Genomic DNA, 20,562 nt, shown 5'->3' with positions numbered 1-20,562 from the left:
GGTGTATAGACTTGATGTAGCTAGGGCCTACTTTTCTTTCTTTCCCACCATCACCAGCTCAATATAGAGTAAACCCATAGGCTACAACCAATATGATCTTGTTTAATAAGTAGGCCTAGTCTATTTATCAAACATGCACCCGTAGACCCTCTCTGCTGGTGATATACCACACCAATACCATCCCTTCACCAATGGAGGAAACTATCCTATACTGATCACTAATCAAGAAGAGACCCTCCCGTGAAGCTGTCTCTCTCGCCCAAAATGTCCTTAAGTCCAGACCATGAAAAACTCAAGCCTTCCTGTACATTAGGTTAATACGGACTGAGGGTTAGGAAAACATATTGGCCGGGTTTCCCGAAACCTTCTTAGTGCTAAGAAGCTCTTTGAGTCTTCTTAAGGCTTCCGAAACAAGCAAACGGGAGCCTTAAGACTCAAAGAGCTTCTTAGTGCTAAGAAGGTTTCAGGAAACCCAGCCATTGTCAGTTCATGTCAATGGAAATGTTTTCAGTCTGTAATTGAGAACCTGATCTTAGTTGTTAAGAATATTCAGTTATGATTTGGGGAAGTTAAGTTTATGCACTTGTAAATGTTAAACTGTAATGGCAGTAATGAGCAGAGAAAAAAATATTATTTTATTTACTGAATAATAATGTGCTTTACCATTGATATTCAGAGAAGAATGTAATATATTAGGTACATGATCTGTTTGTACTAGCGGGGTATCCGTAGTGCGGGAGTTAGCCATGCGTGGACTAATGTTATGGTGAGAGTTATTGGGTAAACGAGCAAACTGGAAACTCGGTAGTTCGGCTCTTTGATATAAACCTAACATAAACTGTGATAATGGTTAACGAGGAACTGTAGGCTACTGCTCACCGTGATTGGTAGTAGCAATCCTGACAGCACTGAGAACGCCACGCAGTCAGTGTTGTTGAAGGGGGGGTGGGGGCATAGATATGTCTATGGGTGGGGTGGGGGCATAGATATGTCTATGGGTGGGGTGGGGGCATAGATATGTCTATGGGTGGGGTGGGGGCATAGATATGTCTATGGGTGGGGGGGTCGTTTTTCCCTTTAACCAATCACTAGAGACTTTGGTGGAGTGGGCGGACTGGAAGATCTGGACAAATACATCCACAGTCTGGATCCAGGCAAAAACAACAAAAGGCCACCTTGGAGCTACTGTGCAGTTCACGTATGTTCTGGGATTGTCTGCATCTTTCCGACATTATGATTTAACGTGGATGATGCCCCATGTTAACCAAAACTAGCCGTTAAGAAAACAAACGCAAATTCACGTCAACGTGTTTGTGAAATGTCGTTCCGAAAATGTGCTAAATTATGCGGAGAGTTAGGGAAGAAAAGTCACCTAACATCGCTTTCCAAAGAATCCAAACCTGCGGATTATGCAAGTGTGGCATCAAGAGGTCTGACAACCATAATCGGAAACGGACACAAAAGTGGATCAACACTGGGTACGGTCGAAGCTGTGTCCACAACCACATCTCACACTCACAGACCAGCTGGACAGACCTACTACTCTACAGCATCCAATATTGACTCCAAGACGTATTTGTGGTCGAGATACAATGAAATGAATCGTATTGTGCACGGTAAGGAATTTGGTGTTTTATTAAGCCATCCTACATGTTGCCCTTGATCGTCAAACTCATTGTTTGGCCAAAGGTTCACGTGCACAGTCCATGCATAATGCCATTCGACACACTAGCCCCTCAGGGCATTTGTTGCTGAGTATTTTGGCCACAGAAGGCCTGCCAGCATGACTTTTAGTGTTAGTGCATTGCCATATTGCAAATATTAAGGTTGGAGACAAAGTAGGCTATATATTAGGGATGCACCGATATGAACATTTTGACCGATACCGATAATAGATATTAACATTGCTGTCATGGCCGATAACCGATATTCACCAATGTCGATATGTTCTGTATAAAAACAAGATTATATGAAAATCAAATGGTATACATACTGAAAAACACATGGAAACACTGTCTATTTCCAAAACATTCTGACACAACAGCAGCTAGACAGAAATAATTATCTGCTGCTCACATCGGCCCTGTTTTGAAAATTGGACCGATACCGATATATTTAAAGTTGCACAGAAAGGGAAGTTGGAGAACATCTTGTTCCTACTTTGACGTATTTCCACCTGAAACGGGCTTTAAGGGCGGGACATACGTTTAGATGAATTTCATTGGAACGTTATCGAGCGGGCGGGATATTCAACACTTGAGGCTGCAGAGTAGTTTACATTTTGATTGACAGGGTAGATGTTGTGAGATTATTGGCCTAAAATCTAAGGTACCTGGTGTCGTAATTGTACGTGACCTACCATTTTCCAGGAAGTAAGAAATTATATACTTTGATATAAGATTACAACAAAAGTATAATTTTGTAATTCTTTTGGCATACATCGTTGAATAGGTGAACACTATGACCAATTATGTGAACCAAAATGGGACAGAATGCTTTTTTCATTTCTGTGCGACTTTAAAAATGACTAACATCGGCCGATAGCGATATGATTACAGATATATCGTGCATCCCTACTATATATATAAATGTATGTATATATTTTAATTCCTTTGCCTTTTCTTTCCGTAAAGATCTGATTCCTCCAGGTGTATGCAATGTTCTGAACTCTGCCACCATCTATGCCAACAATGAGGTTGACTTGGATAAAGTGGACATCTATGGCTTTGATTATGACTATACTCTCGCTCTATACTCTGGCACCCTTGATGCTATGATCTACAATACAGCTAGAGACATTCTTATCAAACACTACAAGGTTTGTCTCCTATACCTAATGCATTGGGTTGGATTAAGTTAGTAGGCCTACATTAAAAATGTATACTGAAATGTGTTTTTTCTTCTAATAGTATGCAGAAGGCATCAGAAAGTATGACTATAATCCAAACTTTGCTGCTCGTGGTCTGCACTATGACATTCAGAAGGTAAGTGATAATGTTATCAAAGTTGGACACAGTCCACTACTAGTCATTTTGGATGTGAGCTTATAATGAATTTATGAATTCTGTGAGTATGAAAATGTAGCAGCAGAGAAATGCACGCACATCTGAGAATAAGAAGTAACAGGTGCTCGACCAAAAATATAACTGATGAGAGAAGGGATTTCTGCACACTGTTTAACCTGATGCAGGCCACGCGTTGTGCCTTATTAAAGTCAGTATGAAAATGTCTCACATAAAAATGTCTCAAGCATAAAAAGTGTAGTCTTTGGCAATTTGATATTGTGTACTTCCCTAATGTAGAGATTAATGGACATGTCTTTTAATGCAGGGAATTTTGATGAAAATTGATGCTTTCCATTATATCCAACTGGGGACTGTGTACAGGTGAGACTGTTGATAGTCATGTTCGTGCTTGTGTACTAGTTATGCTGATGCTATGGAATACATTTGGAGAGGGTAACAGCAGTCTGAAAAGTACATTTTCTCAGGGGTCTGAAGGCTGTCCCTGACGAGGAGGTGTTAGATCTCTATGGAGGAACCAACCACGTCCCTCTTCAGCAAGCCAGCGGCTTCTATGGCAAGGTACATGTAACTACTTGATTTCCTTATTTAGCAACAGCCTACATGTAACTACTTGATTTCCTTATTCAGCAACAGCCTGGATGTAAGATTGCATGAGTCATTAGACTGACAAACCTAAGAATTGCGGGAACTGGCAAGAGAACTCTCATGAGTAATCAGGATGACTCCAACACCAGGGGCATGCTTTGGGGTTTTAAAATGATTTATAACAGCTAACAGTTCAGGGCATGGTGTTGACTCCCTCCACATTCAACTTTTCATTGCATGCAGGTTTATTGAGACATCTGCCCAACAGGTGTAGAAATATTCAGTTCTTCTTTGTTGGATTGCTATAGTTATTTTGACAGTAATTAAGCAAGACTTCCTCTATTGAAGGAGACATGAGACGGGGGGTTTCTTATACTCTTATAAAAATGAGGTTCAGGTTTGCTTCTGGTTTATGCTGTCAGCAAAATCATAATTAGTACAGAATTGTCTGTACAATTTTGAACTACATGTAAGATCAATGTTTATAAAAAGGAACAAAGTACTGTACATGATGATTGTAATGTCAGTTTTGCATCTATCCTTATAAACTTCCAGGGTCCAGTGATAAAGCAGTTCATGGATGTCTTCTCTATCCCAGAGATGACTCTCCTTGCAGTTGCCAATGACTACTTCATCTCCAACGATATTGAATATGACCCTGCTCATCTATACAAAGATGTGTCGGTGAGCAGCAAGCATTCTGACACATTCTTTTTCTGACGCAAATTACTTTGTCCTATCAATTGAAGCAGTTGGAATAGTTCTATTATGTACATTAGTTCTTCAAAACATCTTCGGTTTCTTTCATGCGCACTTTTAAAAAGTCTGATCGAAGCCAAACCGACTGATTATTTATTTGTTTACATGGAACAGCTGTGTGACACACACACGCAGGCAGGAGTGAGTGAGTAAATGGTTACTATATGAACACAAGTGGTAAGCTGGACACATTTGGAGATGCATGATGGACACAGGTGTAAACAATGGTGTGTCTTGCTGTCCACTTGTCATCTGATCACCCAAAACGCATTTTAAAACAGGGTCTTAGACTATGTAAATCTTGCATTGTGACTTGTTGCTCCAGGGTCAATCATCTTCATCTCCTTTTGTGAGTTCCTTCCTTTGTCCACCTGTTAGATTTTTTTGATTACGAAATTTTAGGAAACTCTCACACTCGTGTGCCAATAGGAGCCCTCTGGTCTTCCCTTTAATTATTTCCTTTCCTTCCCCTCTAAATAGGGTTGCTTACAAATGCTGTAATGCAATGTGTTCGGAAATGTTCAGGCAGAAAGAAAGAAAGACAAATCTACTCTAGCACATGCTTTTAATCCCTGCCCAAGCCTTTTGGTTGATTCTGTTTAAAGTCTGTCAAGTTACTGTGAAAAAGAGTCCTATTTGTCCTGAGAGGATCCAAATGTTGTGCCACCCACCTAGTATTCCTCACTCACTTTGAGCTTTTCACCAGTTTAAGTGATTCTTTTGTGGTTTGGGGTTGTACATTTTCCATGTATAGCTTTATAACTTTGTTAACACATCTGTCTTGAAAAAAATTGCCCATCATATGTAGTTGAACTGTGAAGGCGTGTTTGATCCTTTGCTGATTCAGCATCTCTAACTTTGTACTGGCGAAGCAGTTCTGCCTAGTAACAGAAGTATGTGGCTGGCCAGATTCCAGGAATGGTAGCTTCATAAGGCACATTCTTTCCAAAAGCACAGAATGTACTTTTTCATTTTATGCTTTGTATTGTACGAACAATAGAATTTAGTAAAGATTCACAAATGGCGAAATATCTCTAAAGAATTCAAAGTGCATATAGAAGAGCATATACGTGCTGGTAGTTAAGTCTTTGTTGTATTTGTAGTATGTGACTGGCCAGATTCCAGAAATGGCTGCTTCATAAGGCACATTCTGGGTACAAACACTCACTGGGTATTACCTTCCAATATACTATATATACTATATCCTATACATGGAAAATGTACAACCCCAAACCACAAAAGAATCACTTAAACTGGTGAAAAGCTCAAAGTGAGTGAGGAATACTAGGTGGGTGGCACAACATTTGGATCCTCTCAGGACAAATAGGACTCTTTTTCACAGTAACTTGACAGACTTTAAACAGAATCAACCAAAAGGCTTGGGCAGGGATTAAAAGCATGTGCTAGAGTAGATTTGTCTTTCTTTCTTTCTGCCTAAACATTTCCGAACACATTGCATTACAGCATTTGTAAGCAACCCTATTAAGAGGGGAAGGAAAGGAAATAATTAAAGGGAAGACCAGAGGGCTATGAACAGAATCTACTTTTTCGTACTATGAACAGTATCTACTTTTTCGTACTATGAACAGAATCTACTTTTTCGTACTATGTTTTTGATTGTAAGAGCAGAACAATACAATTTAGTAAAGCTTTACAAATGGCAAAAAAATCTCTGAAGAATTAAAGTGCATATAGAGGAACATATAAGTGTTGGTTGTAAAGTCTCTGTTGCGGTTGAACCTTTTAAACCCAGATGTGTATCTGATCTTAGGATGCCATTGCGATGGTGCACATCAAAGGCTACATGTACAAGTGGATAATGCAGGACTTGGGTAAGCTAAAATGAAGATGCCTCTATCTTTTGATGAAATGTTACATAATTACTCCCTAGTGGACAAAACAACATGTAATAGTTTCCTTTTAGGCACAAAGGGGCGAATTCACTAAAGGATTGCGCAGCTTTTCCTGACGCAAAGCCTGTGCAAATAAGTCAAAAATTATGTTTGCTATTCACAAAGCCCTCGCAAAGGGTGAAATACGGTGTTAACTGCGTTGCGTTCGTCATTGCGTTGCTCTGCGCCGGTGTTATTAGCTCATATTTAAATTAGGTAATATGGGCGGAGAATGTTCCCCTTTCTATGCAAATGAACATTATTGCAAAACCCGCCCAATTCACAAACATCGGCGCAAATTGCCTCACGCAGTTAAAGTGAAATTAATACCGTTTTCAGAAACGTGGTGGTATTTAAGCGCAAGGGGTGTCGCGGCCAGCCTGTCCGCTGATCATGGCAGCAGTGATTGTTGCGAGGCGAAGGCATCGCAATGCCAGGCATGTTGTTCGTGAGAGAATATTTAGAAGAAGGTCACTTTTTGATTTAACACTAGAACCACCGCGGTAACTGTTTGGACACCAGAGCGCGCAGCTCTACAGCCAACTGGAGGATGAAGTCGCGTCTGGGGAGGCTCAGTTGACTATGCGTCTCTCCACCCGTCCCCAGCGAGTCCAAGCTCCCCCAATGAATATAATAGCCTACATAGCACGAAACTGTGCGTATAATAGTCTATACGCGAAACTGCGCATTCCCTATAGCTGTTCATTGAACGGCTGGGGGCCGATAGGCTATAGGTATAAATAAATAAATAAAAACATAGCCTACACAATATTTGTTTTATTTGAATGGTCTTGAAAATATTTTGCTTTTGTATCATAGGTGATGGCAGGTATCATCTTCAGCCATGGATGATGACTCCCGTGCGTAATCCTTCCAACGTTGGAGAGGCGGCGTACAACTGGGCTCACATCAGGACGCGCGGTGTGATTGAGTGCACATTTGGAATCCTGAAAAGCCGTTTAGATGCCTAGATCGTACCGGTGGGGCAATGTTATACACTCCCCCAAAAGTATGCCAGATCATCGTGCTGCAACTTGCATAACATAAAATGACAATTTTTCCTTTGTTCGTCTTTTTAAATCATTCCACCTCCGTTTGCAGTCTTCCGCGTTTACACACACAAATGGCACTGACTGATTGGGAAATTAAACCCCAAATATGATTTTTTGCTGCAGTCGTGATATTTTTTGCCGAAAGCTGTGAGACATGTTTTTGAACCTCGTCCGTGAGGCCTTCAAGTTCGCTGTCTGAAAATCGTATCTTTCTTTTTCTGTCTGCCATCGTCCAATGATATGCATACGAGTTGTATGCGCTGTATGCGCAGTATTTATAGTCATTTCCTATATCAGCAGCAAATTGCACTCAGCCGCAAACACCGAATGGGCGTGTTTGCGCTGGGATATTATTAGCGCAATGTCTTTAGTGAATAGGTTTTTAAAACGGAGCACATAGCGGGCGCAACTGACGCGCAATATTATGGTGCAATTAGCGGGCGCAATTTGCTTTAGTGAATTCGCCCCACAGTGTTCTTACGGATGTGGACTATTTACATACTGTACTTGCCTGTTACTCAAGGGACAGCTCTTTCTGTGTGAAGGCAGTGTAATTCTCCATACTGAGACCGCCCTCTCTTCCCTTCTACCTACCACAGAGAAATACATCCTCAGAGGAGATGAGACGCACGCAGTTCTAAATCGCCTGGCCAGCAGTGGCAAGAAGCTCTTCCTCATAACCAACAGCCCGTTTAGCTTTGTGTGAGTGTCACTGTACTGTAGCTATCAGTCAAGTAACAGAAAACACTGGTAACACCAGGTTTGGAAATATGTTCATAATGCATTAGTCATTGGTAGGTACGTACAGTTGGTACAGCAGGTAGGTAGGTACTTGACACACACAGACACACGTGCACGTGTGTGTGTATATACGATATACTGTGTGTGTGTGTGTGTGTGTATACGTATGTATGTATGTGCACATTACATTATAAAAAGCCTCATACTGAGATTAACTTATTGATTTAATGGTTTACTAATTGATTTAGAGACAAAGGAATGAAGTACATGGTGGGGAAAGACTGGACGGACTTCTTTGATGTTGTCATTGTTCAAGCTGAAAAACCACATTTCTTCACCGACTGTGCCAAGTAAGTCTGATACTCATGCATCCAATGCTAGCTTCAGATCCACACACAACCCACTAACTTCAGCAGTAACAGAACTTTAATAATCCCTGGGAGGGGGGGGGGAGTATATAAACTATAATAGAACACAAGAAATATATACATACAGTATGCATAAAATATAGAATATATACATGCACACAATCTGTATAAATATGTCATAATATAAGTATATAATAATAATAATAATAATTAATTAATTATAATAAAAGGCTAAACTGATTATGAATTGCTTTTACTCTGTAGCACTCTGTAGATTTTAATTTTAAGTTGCACACATGGATCTCAATTTAAAACTGTTTTTGTGATTTCCTTTTTAAATAGTACATGTTGTACCTTCTGGTCAACTACTCCTGGTCTTTGAATACAGGACACATTAAGAGCAGTCTACTTTCTTTGGATAAACGTCCATATTTGCTCTTCCAGACCCTTTAGGCGTTTGAATTGCAATGGAGACCTGCTGTTGGACAGGATCAAGAGCTTGGAAAAGGGGCAAATCTACAAACAGGTCAGAACATTGAAGATGTCCACAATGGAAGCAGCATGGTCGGCAAGCCATATAGAGTGAGCTTTTGTGCAGAGAAATAAGCAGACCCCTCAAGGAACCTGTAATATCTAGATTACAGGGGATAGCATTTGTTGCTTCAAATAAATAAAGTATAAATAAACTTAATAAACACATTTGAATCTCCCCTCTATATATATATATATATATATATATATATATATATATATATATATATATATATATATATATATATATATATACACGCATTTTACTTTTCCTACTGTTTTAGGGGGTTGCTCATTGCTCTGCGCGAGCAAAAAAGTATGTCAAATGTCCATCAGCCAGGTTCTCTACAGTTTTTCTTTGTTCTTTTGAGACTGGCACATTTCCATGAGACTGGCACGTTTTCAGAATCCCATCAGTTAAGAGGGGTTCATGTTGTACTAATGCTTTTTGCACAAGAGATAGTTTCCAAGTTGTGTGTTCATTATCTGCTACTATATCCATCGTGTAACCCTCATGAGGTTTTGTCTTTTTGATGGTTGTGTTTCAGGGAAACCTGTTTGACTTTCTAAGGCTCACAGGATGGAGGGGGTCCAATGTGCTCTACTTCGGAGACCATCTGTACAGTGACTTAGCAGTGAGTCATATATTTGGCTGTTTGATTTCTATGGATAGCATTTCTCACTACAGAAAAGCTGTATGCTACTAAATTCAAATTTAAAGTTATTTAGCCACATATTGCCTCTACAGGTTAGACTGATATAATACAGTATAACCTCTGGCTGGCATTAGTTGTTATTGTGACAGGCTGACAGATGTTTTTTGTTTCTTTGCAGGACCTAATGTTGCGTCATGGCTGGAGAACAGGGGCCATTGTGCCAGAGCTGGAGGTGGAGACTAAGTTGGTGAATACTCAGCAGTACGCCAAGAGCCTGACCTGGCTCCAAGCACTCACTGGTCTGCTGGAGCGCATGCAGGTACACCCACACAGTCACAAGGGGATACATGCATACATACATACTGTGCTGGTTCACCACATGTGGCGACTGAGAAGATGGGAGCTGACAGCAACAAATTAAATATCCTCAATTAGATATTTAGCAGCTCCTTTGTAGGGCACAGCTACTCAGTGGCATGATTTACATTTTTAGTGATGTTTCTGTGACCTTCATTGGCTTTCTTGTTCGAGTAGACGCATCGAGATCCAGAGGCGCAGAAAGTTCTGCAGGATTGGCTGAAGGAGAGAGAGGAACTTCTGTGAGTAAAAAAATAAAAAATAAATAATTGTAAACGTGAAATGTATCATGAAACTATGATAATTTAATGATCTTTTTTGTTTACAGAAAACGTTTTCAGGCCTGAGAAATAGGAGTATACAGTGCAGTGTTGACTTTTTAACGGACTCTCTTCATTTTATTTCTTCACAGTGCTGTGACAAAGAACCTGTTCAACCCTCAGTTCGGCAGCATCTTCCGCACCTGTAACAACCCCACCTACTTCTCCCGCCGCCTCTGCCGCTTCTCTGACCTCTACATGGCCTCCATCAGCTGCCTGTTGAACTACGACCTCTCCTACACCTTCTACCCCCGTCGCACACCGCTGCAGCATGAGGCGCCCCTGTGGATGGACCAGCTCTGCACTGGCTGCACGAAGGCCCCCTTCCTAGAGCAGATGGCTATCATCCGCTGAGACGTTTCCCATGTGTCAATGCTTACACATTTTGAACTGAACTTGAGAGGGCATGGACTTTGCATTGTGTGAACTGTTCTAATCTCTAACTGAAATTGACAAGGGAACGGCTGTGCAGAGTGTATTCTGTGTAAACTGATCAGGGTTGCAAAATTCCGGGAATATTCGCAAACGTTCCATGGGAATTAACAGGAATTCATGGGAATTAACAGGAATAAACTGGAAAACAGAATGTATTCCTGTTAATTTGCATTAATTTTGAGTTAATTCCTGTTCATTTGTGTTTGTGAAAGTTTGTGAATATTCCCTGAAGTGTACAACCCGAAAATATTTAGGATCGGATATTTAGGAAAAGATCTCAAGCTGAAAAAGGAAATGGTTAACACAGTTATGGATCTGATGGTAATGGTTCATGTATGCCACCCTCTTGATTATTTGAGCACCAGGGAATATGGAGAATAGACTCATGTCACTCTCTTCTAGTCCCCTCCGAGTTTCTATAGGTCTGAAATTGTCAGAAAAAAATGACAGAACAAATGTGCTTTTATCAAATTATTCGCGAAAAGATGGATAGTAGTTAAAATGTGTGCACATACACAATACAAAATTGTGTGCACAATAATTATGTATTAAAGTATTAGTCATTATTACCAACAATCGGTGCTTTTGACGATGTGTAAGCAACTTGTATTACCGGTATTATGTTAGACTTTTATTTTGAAGGTTACTGACACAAAACAGGAAACAGGTTTTTTAACAGACCGATGAGGGGAAAAAAAACAACTTGCCGATACCGCAATCGTTATCATTTCTTAAAAATGTCTGTAGCTACCTGAGAGAGGACCATATTGAACACAATCGTCGCCTTTTTAAGCGGTTCCCTCATCATGGCAGCTGAGGAGGAGAGAGGGGTTGTACGTGTCAAAGTCAAGGTGAGAAATATGTTGAATTATATAGACTAGTTAGCTTAGCTAGCTAGCTAATGTTAGCTTTGCTAAATATAGCTAGCTAGCTACCTTGCTAACGTTAGCTAGGCACATCAACCCGTTGTGAAGATTGTAGGTAATGACGTTAGATAACGAATCATTTATCTGACCAACTGGATCTTGATTTGTCTGTTCGCTTGCTTGCCTGCTGGCCCTTTTGTATTCAGTATTACAGTTATATCCAGCTTGGTAGCACACAGATCAGCTTATGTTAGCTTGATCAGATCAGCTATTGTTGTTGGGTAACGTTATGTTAGCTACGTTAAATTCCTTATACTAGCCAACATCATGTTAGTTTATGTTGGATTCCCAATCGCGACCGCAATCAATTGCACTGATCTTCTACAGTGACTTGGCTTGTGTACACCTGCCTTTGAATTTTAGTTAAATATGACTCATACCAAGTAAACATTTCCACACGTCAGCCAATCTGTGGCTGGTATTATCGTTTAGTTCTTCTTTTTTTAACCGGTCTCTATCAGTGTATCTAGGCAATGCCCCCGTTGAGCCTAGGTGTAATTGTGTTTGCTTGAACTCCTACTGAAAATAAAGAAACGAATAATGTTATAATGATTGGATGATCCTTACATGTTTCTCATTTTCTTAGAAATGTGAGGGAGTGCTGCCACTGGAGTTTCGTTCATTTGCTGTTGATCCTCAGATAACGTCGTTGGAGGTGTTACAGCATATTCTAATCAGAGCATTTGAGTTAAATGGGTAAGGAAGACAGTCATTCTAGCTTACATGGTCAGAATTCTCCATTTACAGTGAAATGTTCTGCCAAAGTTAAAACATGGTATCAGTCTGAAATCAGTATCAAGAACCTGTGTTCTTGCTTTGTTTTTAGCAAGAGAAACTTTGGAATAAGTTACCTGTCCCGTGACCAAGGAGGTGTGGAAGTGTATCAGTCTCTTCTGTCTGACTGGGATTTGGATGCTGCGTTTGTCAGTGCAGCTAAGCCTTATCTACAGCTGAAGATGGATATAAAGCCCTCAGAAGACAGTGAGATCCTGCAGATCTTTCTCTTTTCTAAATGAACGCCCTCGGGTAGATCGATAGAAGTAACTTTCAATCCTTCTTTATTGGTTTGTTTAGGTCCTCTCATGGAAGACTGGGACATTATAAGCCCCAAAGATGTGATTGGCTCTGATCAGCTTCCTGGGGAGAAGAAGTCCTTGGCAGCAGCTGCTCTCCCCTTCACCCAGTCCCTGCTGTCCCAGGTTACTGATGGCCTTCTTCACGTAGTCAGCCATCTGTGTTTAACCACAACCAGTCACTACAGCTTTGAGTCAGGTTCCATCCACTAATGGAATCACTCACCTGAAACTCAGGGTTCTGTTTCTGCCAATGGTTTGCTCCAGTGCTAATTCTCTCTATCTCCCTGTATTCAGATGGGCCGGACGCTGTCCAGAGTTCAGCAGGCCCTGAACTGGTCTTATTGTGAGGATGTGAAGCCTTTCAAGCCCCCTCTTAGCGATGCAGAGTTCCACAGTTATCTCAACGGCCAAGGCCAGCTATCACGGCCTGAGGATCTGAGGCTACGGATCTATCACGGTGGGGTGGAGCCCTCTCTACGCAAGGTAACAATGTGGACTGTGGTACATGGCAGACCTTACTCGCAAATGCTGAACAAATGTAGTTTATTTATTTAATTTAATCTAGTCTATTTAGTGTGTCACCGCCATACCAGTGAGCCAGCATGTAGAATATCAGGGCCCTGGCTCACCGGAATCCTAAATGAAACAGGGCCATAATTATTAATGTTATTAATTACACCTATTTACCCTGCAATGACTTTTCAAAACGGCTGCTGGGAAAAGGCTCTATAGAGTAGAGACATACAACAAACATCTCTGTAAAACCAAAATAAAATCATGAAAAACAAAGAAAAAGAGATTAGAAAACAAACAGCCAAAACCAATACACTTCCGATAGTCGGACACATTCCTCCTTCCTGAAATGACCCACAGGATCCAAGGATTCCAGTTTCCAGTCCTGAAGGCCATTCCAAGAGCTACTGTTCCCCATGGAACAATGCTCTAATCTAGTGTAGTGAGGTGGAGGGTTGGTTAAATGTCACCGTAATCAAACACTGATAAAATTGTAGAAAGGATATAGGAGAGCTACAGCATTCTAAGACAGGTGAAGCCAAGAAGGTGCTCTTTGTTCTAGGGAAACGTAAAAATCCAAAATTTAAAAATCCATAAAAGCAGTTAATCCAAGGCACTCTTCATTATATAAAAAAACTTTAATACTAGGCTAGTTCATGACAGAACAGTTAATACATGTTTCAGCCACACATGGCTTTCATCGGGGCTAGTACTGATAAAATTGTAGCTCGTCCGTACGGGGGCGGCTGTAGCTCAGTTGGTAGAGCGGGTCGTTCAGTGATCGAAGGGTCAGTGGTTCAAATCCCAGCTCCGACTGTCCACATGTCGAAGTGTCCTTGAGCAAGACACTGAACCCCAAATTGCTCCCAATGAGCAGGTTAGCACCTTGCATGGCAGATGCCACCATTGGTGTGTGAACAGGTGAATGAGAGGCCATTGTAAAGTGCTTTGAGTGCCGCTAAGGTGGAAAAGCGCTATATAAGTGCAGTCCATTTACCATTACGATACATTTCCTGCTATTATGATGACTTATTTCTGCAGTACAGATATCGCATACATTTATGAGAAAGCTCAATTTTGAGAAATCATCTTGGTCATATTAATTTGCTGTCGTCCGCTGGACAGGTTGTGTGGCGGTACCTCCTCAACGTTTACCCAGATGGACTGACTGGCCAGGAGAGGATGGATTACATGAAGAGGAAGACGAGGGAGTACGACCAGCTGAAGAACGAGTGGACGTCCAGGGAGAGCTCAGAAGACCTGGACTTCATCAGGGGTAACGTGCTGAAGGACGTTCTGAGGACGGACCGGGCCCATCCGTACTACGCTGGCTCTGAGGACAGCCCCCACCTCACCGCTCTCACAGACCTGCTGACCACCTTCGCCATCACACATCCACAGGTGTGTAACTGTCTGGCGTCTTACCAAAAGCGAAAGTACTACTCGGTGATAATGAGCTAATGTTTGAATTCGGTCTACCTTTTCGGGTTTGTAAGATTGTTGAATTTTTTGTTGTCGTTTTTGTAGGTGTCTTACTGCCAAGGCATGAGTGACATCGCCTCTCCGATTCTTGCCGTCATGGATAATGAGGCCCACGCGTTCATCTGCTTCTGTGGCATCATGAAACGGCTAGAAGGCAACTTTCGACCCGACGGCCAACTCATGTCCATCAAGTTCCAGCATCTCAAGCTGCTTCTTCAGTACTCGGACCCCGAGTTCTACTCCTATCTGGTCTCTCGTGGAGCCGATGACCTTTTCTTCTGTTACCGCTGGCTGCTCCTGGAACTGAAACGAGAGTTTGCCTTCGACGATGCCCTGAGGATGCTGGAGGTCACCTGGAGCTCCTTGCCCCCTGACCCTCCTGAAACCGAGGTGGAACTTCTAGGGCTGCCCTTGGAGGTGGACAGTACTGCGTCACGCATAGAGAAGGACCACACCCTCAAAAGGGACCACGGGGACGACGGCGAGCAGAAGGAGCGGCAGCGGAGACGACACATGTTGAGACCCTCCAGAGAGGAGGCGGGTAAGATGGACACGGAGGGATGCGGAAAGATGGACACAGGAGCTCAGAGGGAAGGCGAGGGGGACTATGACATGCCTTACGTTGGGAGGGAGAATGCGGCCCCTCCCTTTGAGAAGCAGGCCAGCTTTGGCGAGTTCAAATACTACAGTGCCAGGAACGAGGACAGCTTCGATTCGGAGGACCGTGACCCGACACGGGGCCCCCGCCTTGAATTTGAGGCCTCGCAGCCTTTGTCAGCTAGACCAGTCCGGCAGGTCACAGAGGACAGTGAAGACGACCCAGGGGAGAGAATGCCTCTGATCAGGGGTGACGACAAATCCTCTTCCTCAGAGAGCTCCCCCAACGGACAGACTGTTTCATCGGCCTCCCTTTATCCTATCGGCCTGCCAAACTGGAAAACCAGTTCCTCTCCTTCCCCACTGTCCTCTCCTTCACCGTCTAGCTGGCCAGGGGCCTCTTCAGACTCCCCGTCACTAACGTATGCCTCCCCTACCCTATCCAATGGGAGGGCAGAATCGGCAGAAATTACCTCGAAGGCGTTGGCCTCGTTTGGCCCGGTGCTCAATGGGACTGGAGCCAGTTCGCCTACCACTCCCACAGGGAACATCGCTGTTTCCGCTCAATCACTCTCCTCCTACCCTCAAAATCAATCTTTGCTCTCCTCGCCCGTTCTGTCCTTTGGGAGAGCCCCTTCGTTGCCAGGCGGGAAGTCCTATTCCAACAATCTTCCCTCTCCTTGCAGCAAAGCCTCCAGCACCCCGGCCAATACCCCGAATTCCACAAAACCAGAGAGCACCACCATCAAACCTTGTTCTCTGCCCCCACCTCAGGAGTTTGGCAAAGGGAATCCCTTCATGTTGTTCCTATGCCTGTCTATCTTGCTGGAGCACCGAGACCATATCGTTAAGAACAGCTTGGATTACAATGAGCTGGCCATGCACTTTGACCGCCTTGTCCGCCGCCACAACCTCGGGAGGGTCCTGCAGCGCGCCAAGGCTCTGTTTGCAGACTACCTACAGAGTGAGGTGTGGGACTCCGAGGAAGGGGACGAGGTCAGCTCGGACTCCCCGACCACAGTCGCCGCCGGTCTCCACTCGCCCTCCCTCCCCGCCAGGCCGCTGTTCACCCCTCTGGCGTCCCCGCAGCCCTCCTCCCCGAACTCCACCTACAACCTCGCCGCCACCATACCGTCCCCCTCCGCGACCATGTCTGCCCTCAAGGCTCCAGTCCCTCTCTCTCCCTCCTCCTGACTCATTCTGACATCCCTGTCCTACAACTTACCCCAATGACTATTTGTGGCCTATTTAAGGTGTGTGGCCTATTTAAGGTGTTTGTCCATCTGTTGTTGCCCATCACATTTTTGATGGCCACCTAGATTTGACTGGAAGATTACTAGTGCTATTGTACCAGATTTCTTCTCATCTATCGCACTTCCCTTAGGCAAAAGGCATCCTCATTCTTTCTTTTGTATGCATGTTCCTTAGTTCCTCTTTCCTCCTACTCTTTGATTTGCAGTGATAATCAAGCCTTTTCAATACTATACATTTATATTAAAGGAGAACAACGACTGAAAATTATATTTTTTATATTGTCCCTATCATTTTGGTGGAAGATTCAAGCTAGAATACTGAAAAATCTACACCACATGGTAATTAATGCTCTCCAGATCGTTGCAAGGAAAACATGAGCTGTCTTCAATGCTCATTGCCCAGAACTATATTTTCACATTAACATGCAATAATGTTTTGGAATCGTTTCTCCTGGAATCTTATATTAGGTGTTTCAGATAGTGGAAGAAGTGGGATCTTTAATAAAGTCTTCAACTGGGACATCAAGTCCATCAGAACAATATCAAATGATAATTTTCATTGTTGTTCACCTTTAAATTAGGGCCAACGGTTGGTCTATACAAACCCTTTTCATGTGATTATGCCTGAATTGCACTGTGCTGGCCCTCTTTTCACATGGTCCTCTCCAGCACAGCATCAGCGGCTGTGGTAGATACATAATCAGTGCCAACACAATACAGTTCAGCCCAGCTTGGCGGTGCTCAGTAGTGTGAAATTGCCCTTTAGTGCATGCATGCTGTCCATGCTGGTTCACCTTTTGTTTGTAAGCTCATGTTTTGTTAGACAGGCCACAAATTTCACCAAAGAACTTCAGTTTCTAAGATGGCAAAATCGAACAATGCCAATTTGTTTGGTAGTTCCCTCTTATGCATAAGTTAGTATTTTTGACAGGTGCGGATACTGGCCAGCAGTAGTATGAACATGGATCAATGGCATGAAAAGGACTACTTCTTAGGAGGCCTACTTTTGACGAAATGTAGTCAATTTTTGTCGTCCGTTACCTTAAGAGTAAAGGTTACATGAAGTTCTTTCAAATAAACTATGAGGCATGGTGTGTTATATCTTAAATGAATCTAATATTCATTCATTAGAGAGGCACTTCGGGATCTTGATGGAGATACGTAATTACATGACCAGTGTTTGCGTTAGTTTGTGACAGTCCCAATAAGGTATTGTAATTGCTTTAGATCACCAATGAACATGATGAAACTGCTGAAAAATAACATTAATGTTTCACTTTTCCTGGGCAATAGGTACAAAAACAAGTACCCTGTCAAACACCCTGGCCATGAAGGGATGGATTTCCTGCAGTAGTCTAGTTGGTGGTTGACAGCTTTGTTGACCAATTGTCCTCTGAAGCAAAACATTAAGCTGTGGAGTATAGTTTTGTGTACTATAGTTATTGAAATGTGGCAAAAGTACATGTGACATCAAAAGGAACTTTAGTCCTAGTGTTAGCCTAAATTCAGCCTCTTTACAGAGAAGTGCCTCATTATCAGCAAATGTTATTGTGTACTTAAAGCCTTCTTTCAGTTTTTTAAGCTTTATTGCAGCACTTTTATTTCCTCCACCAAGAAGTCTTGATTATTATATGTAACTATTTATTTATTGCCATTATTGTTTACAATCATTTTTATGCCTTTCTTGGACCTGTTAAAACCACAGTCCTGTAAAAATGTTACATATTGTACTACTCACACATGCTGAAAGAAGGGATACTTCACTCAAAATATCAACATTATTTGACCTTGCTAACATTATTTCAACTAATTAATTGATTCCCTGCATACGTTATTGTATCGTTCTTTGGGTAACTTCTGTACATGACTTCTGTACATGACATATTTCCTATTTTAACACGGTTAACACGATTGGGTCAGTTCAAGTACCAAAATCACTAAAACGCATTCAAATGCATGCCTTTTACAGATGTATCCCTTTTGAACCCAGAGTCTACTTTACACTCTACACACTAAACAAAGCTTTTTGTTTGATCTTCAGAATTAAGGAGACTCCACAGAAATGCAATCCAAACAAAATACATTATCTTAGTAGGCTTATATATAACCATTGTACATAGCTAATAATGTTGTAGGAGAATTTTTGAGTGAATTATCACTGAATTTCAGGTGGAAAAAGTCATGCCTTTCACAAAATGATCTCTTGGTAGCTCTTAATAACACTATCCAAATGACTGTAATTGATGTTTTTGCTCAATGTAGAGTGGGGACATCTTTGGTGTTTGGGTTAGGCTGTTTGTATAGTGCTGTTAGAGTAATGTCGATTTATTATTCAACGTAAGAGGAATAGATTTCATAGTGATCTCATAGGAAGCATGATGATGGACAGTTTGAAATGGGATACAATTCTGCATAACCATATTAATGATGTTACATTTGAAATTACATTTTAGACCCATTATAATTCCTACATAGAACACAAATGGACATATATGGTGATGAAGATTTTAGTCTGCTTATTTGTTAGTAAACAGGATATCATGACTATGATGTTTGGATTTGTTATCCCCACAAATAAACTGTGGAGCTTTTTATTTTTTATTTTTTTCTATTGAAAAAATGTAAACTGCTTTGCAATTCCCCTCTTCTGACCTTGAATAATCAATGTATTCAATTATTAAAATGATCACCCTGGATTGGAGGTGTCCTTGTGATTCTTGTGACATTTTAAAATACTGTAATAAAGTGATTTTTGTATTATAGTATGCCACAAGTCTATTTGAATATTTACCTGAAATTGATTAAAGATTGCTGAACTTAGTGTTAGTGGTATGCCTGTTTGTACAATAAACCCAAACTGACTCTTCACAACTAACTTTTATTTTTCTTCACAAATGTAACAATTGTCCCAATTTCTTGATAAAATGGTTATCATGCACTTACAATCTACTATTATATAGCTTGGATGTTGGTTTCTAAGATGGTTGGTTTGTTATTTATTGACAGGTGTGGATACTGGCCAGCAGTAGTATGAACATGGATCAATGGCATGAAAAGGACTACTTTGTGTGTGTGTGTGTGTGTGTGTGTGTGTGTGTGGCATGGATAAAATCAAAAAGGTGTGTAGGCCATGGTGTAGGCAGCTAGAACAAACTTCCAAAACTACAAAGATAGGCTACCTCCCTCCTGGTAGTAACCGACTAGCATTGAAATTATACTCTGACAATTAAATACAGAGCAAATTGCGCCATCTGGTGGTAATTATATAAAACTTTAAAAACTCGTGGAAGAAACGGTATATAGTACATAATGAAATAATCAATGGCAATTGTTTTCTTTGATACTGAAAAAGCTAATTCTATGTGGAGGGATGGACTATTAATTATAATGAAGAAGATTGGGATCAAAGGAAGGTTCTATCATTTTGTGTTGGAGTTTCTATAAGTTTAGTGTAAAGGTGGGATCTGAAATATCAGCTCCATTTGATATAGCTAATATAATTCCACAAGGCAGTGTGATAAGTCTGGTACCTTTTAACAACATGATCAATTACATTTTTATGGACTTAGACAGAAGGATGGGATCAGTGCTTTATGCGGATGATGGAGCTATATGGATTAGGGGACTAGACTCAGAATGGATAGTTAATAAAATTAAGGAAGCAATAGTAAAAGTAGAACAGTGGTCGGATAACTGGGGATTTAAGATTTCCCCAAGCAAGTCATGTTATATGTTTTTCACCAGAAAGAGGGGTGTTGGAAACCAGACTTTCAAGTTATACGGGCTGCCCATGGAAAAGGCCAATACATTCAAGTCCCTAGGAGTCTGGCTAGACGAAAGACATACAAGGAAAACTCATCTGGAAAAACTGGAAGCAAAATGTAAAAAGGTTGTTAATTTGCTGAGAGCAATAGCTGGACGTGATTGGGGAGCAGACAAAGAGTCTCTCATGTATGTATATAGAGCCTTAATGAGATCATCCATTGATTGTGG

The 20,562-nt window shown here is 41.6% G+C and overlaps 2 protein-coding genes across 2 annotated transcripts; both read left to right on the top strand.

Moving 5' to 3' along the window:
- The first annotated feature begins 1,185 nt into the window (after positions 1 to 1,185).
- Positions 1,186 to 11,236, top strand: nt5dc2 (5'-nucleotidase domain containing 2). Its single transcript, XM_084435858.1, has 14 exons — positions 1,186 to 1,616; positions 2,634 to 2,818; positions 2,910 to 2,984; positions 3,331 to 3,386; positions 3,491 to 3,584; positions 4,167 to 4,295; positions 6,142 to 6,202; positions 7,914 to 8,016; positions 8,304 to 8,405; positions 8,868 to 8,949; positions 9,503 to 9,589; positions 9,789 to 9,929; positions 10,145 to 10,209; positions 10,380 to 11,236. The coding sequence occupies exons 1-14, from the start codon at positions 1,319 to 1,321 to the stop codon at positions 10,639 to 10,641; spliced, it is 1,740 nt and encodes a 579-aa protein (XP_084291984.1). The 5' UTR covers positions 1,186 to 1,318; the 3' UTR covers positions 10,642 to 11,236.
- Positions 11,237 to 11,450: 214 nt separating this feature from the next.
- Positions 11,451 to 19,258, top strand: tbc1d25 (TBC1 domain family, member 25). Its single transcript, XM_084461741.1, has 7 exons — positions 11,451 to 11,573; positions 12,235 to 12,344; positions 12,475 to 12,629; positions 12,723 to 12,847; positions 13,019 to 13,207; positions 14,363 to 14,638; positions 14,765 to 19,258. Exons 1-7 carry the CDS (start codon positions 11,529 to 11,531, stop codon positions 16,508 to 16,510), a joined length of 2,646 nt encoding a protein of 881 aa, XP_084317867.1. The 5' UTR covers positions 11,451 to 11,528; the 3' UTR covers positions 16,511 to 19,258.
- The last annotated feature ends 1,304 nt before the right edge of the window (positions 19,259 to 20,562 follow it).

This window comes from Borostomias antarcticus, assembly GCF_949987555.1.
Source record: "Borostomias antarcticus genome assembly, chromosome: 3".
Classification (NCBI taxonomy): domain Eukaryota; kingdom Metazoa; phylum Chordata; class Actinopteri; order Stomiiformes; family Stomiidae; genus Borostomias; species Borostomias antarcticus.
The sequence above is the reverse complement of the archived record's forward strand: the minus strand, read 5'-3'. Positions and strand labels throughout refer to the sequence as shown.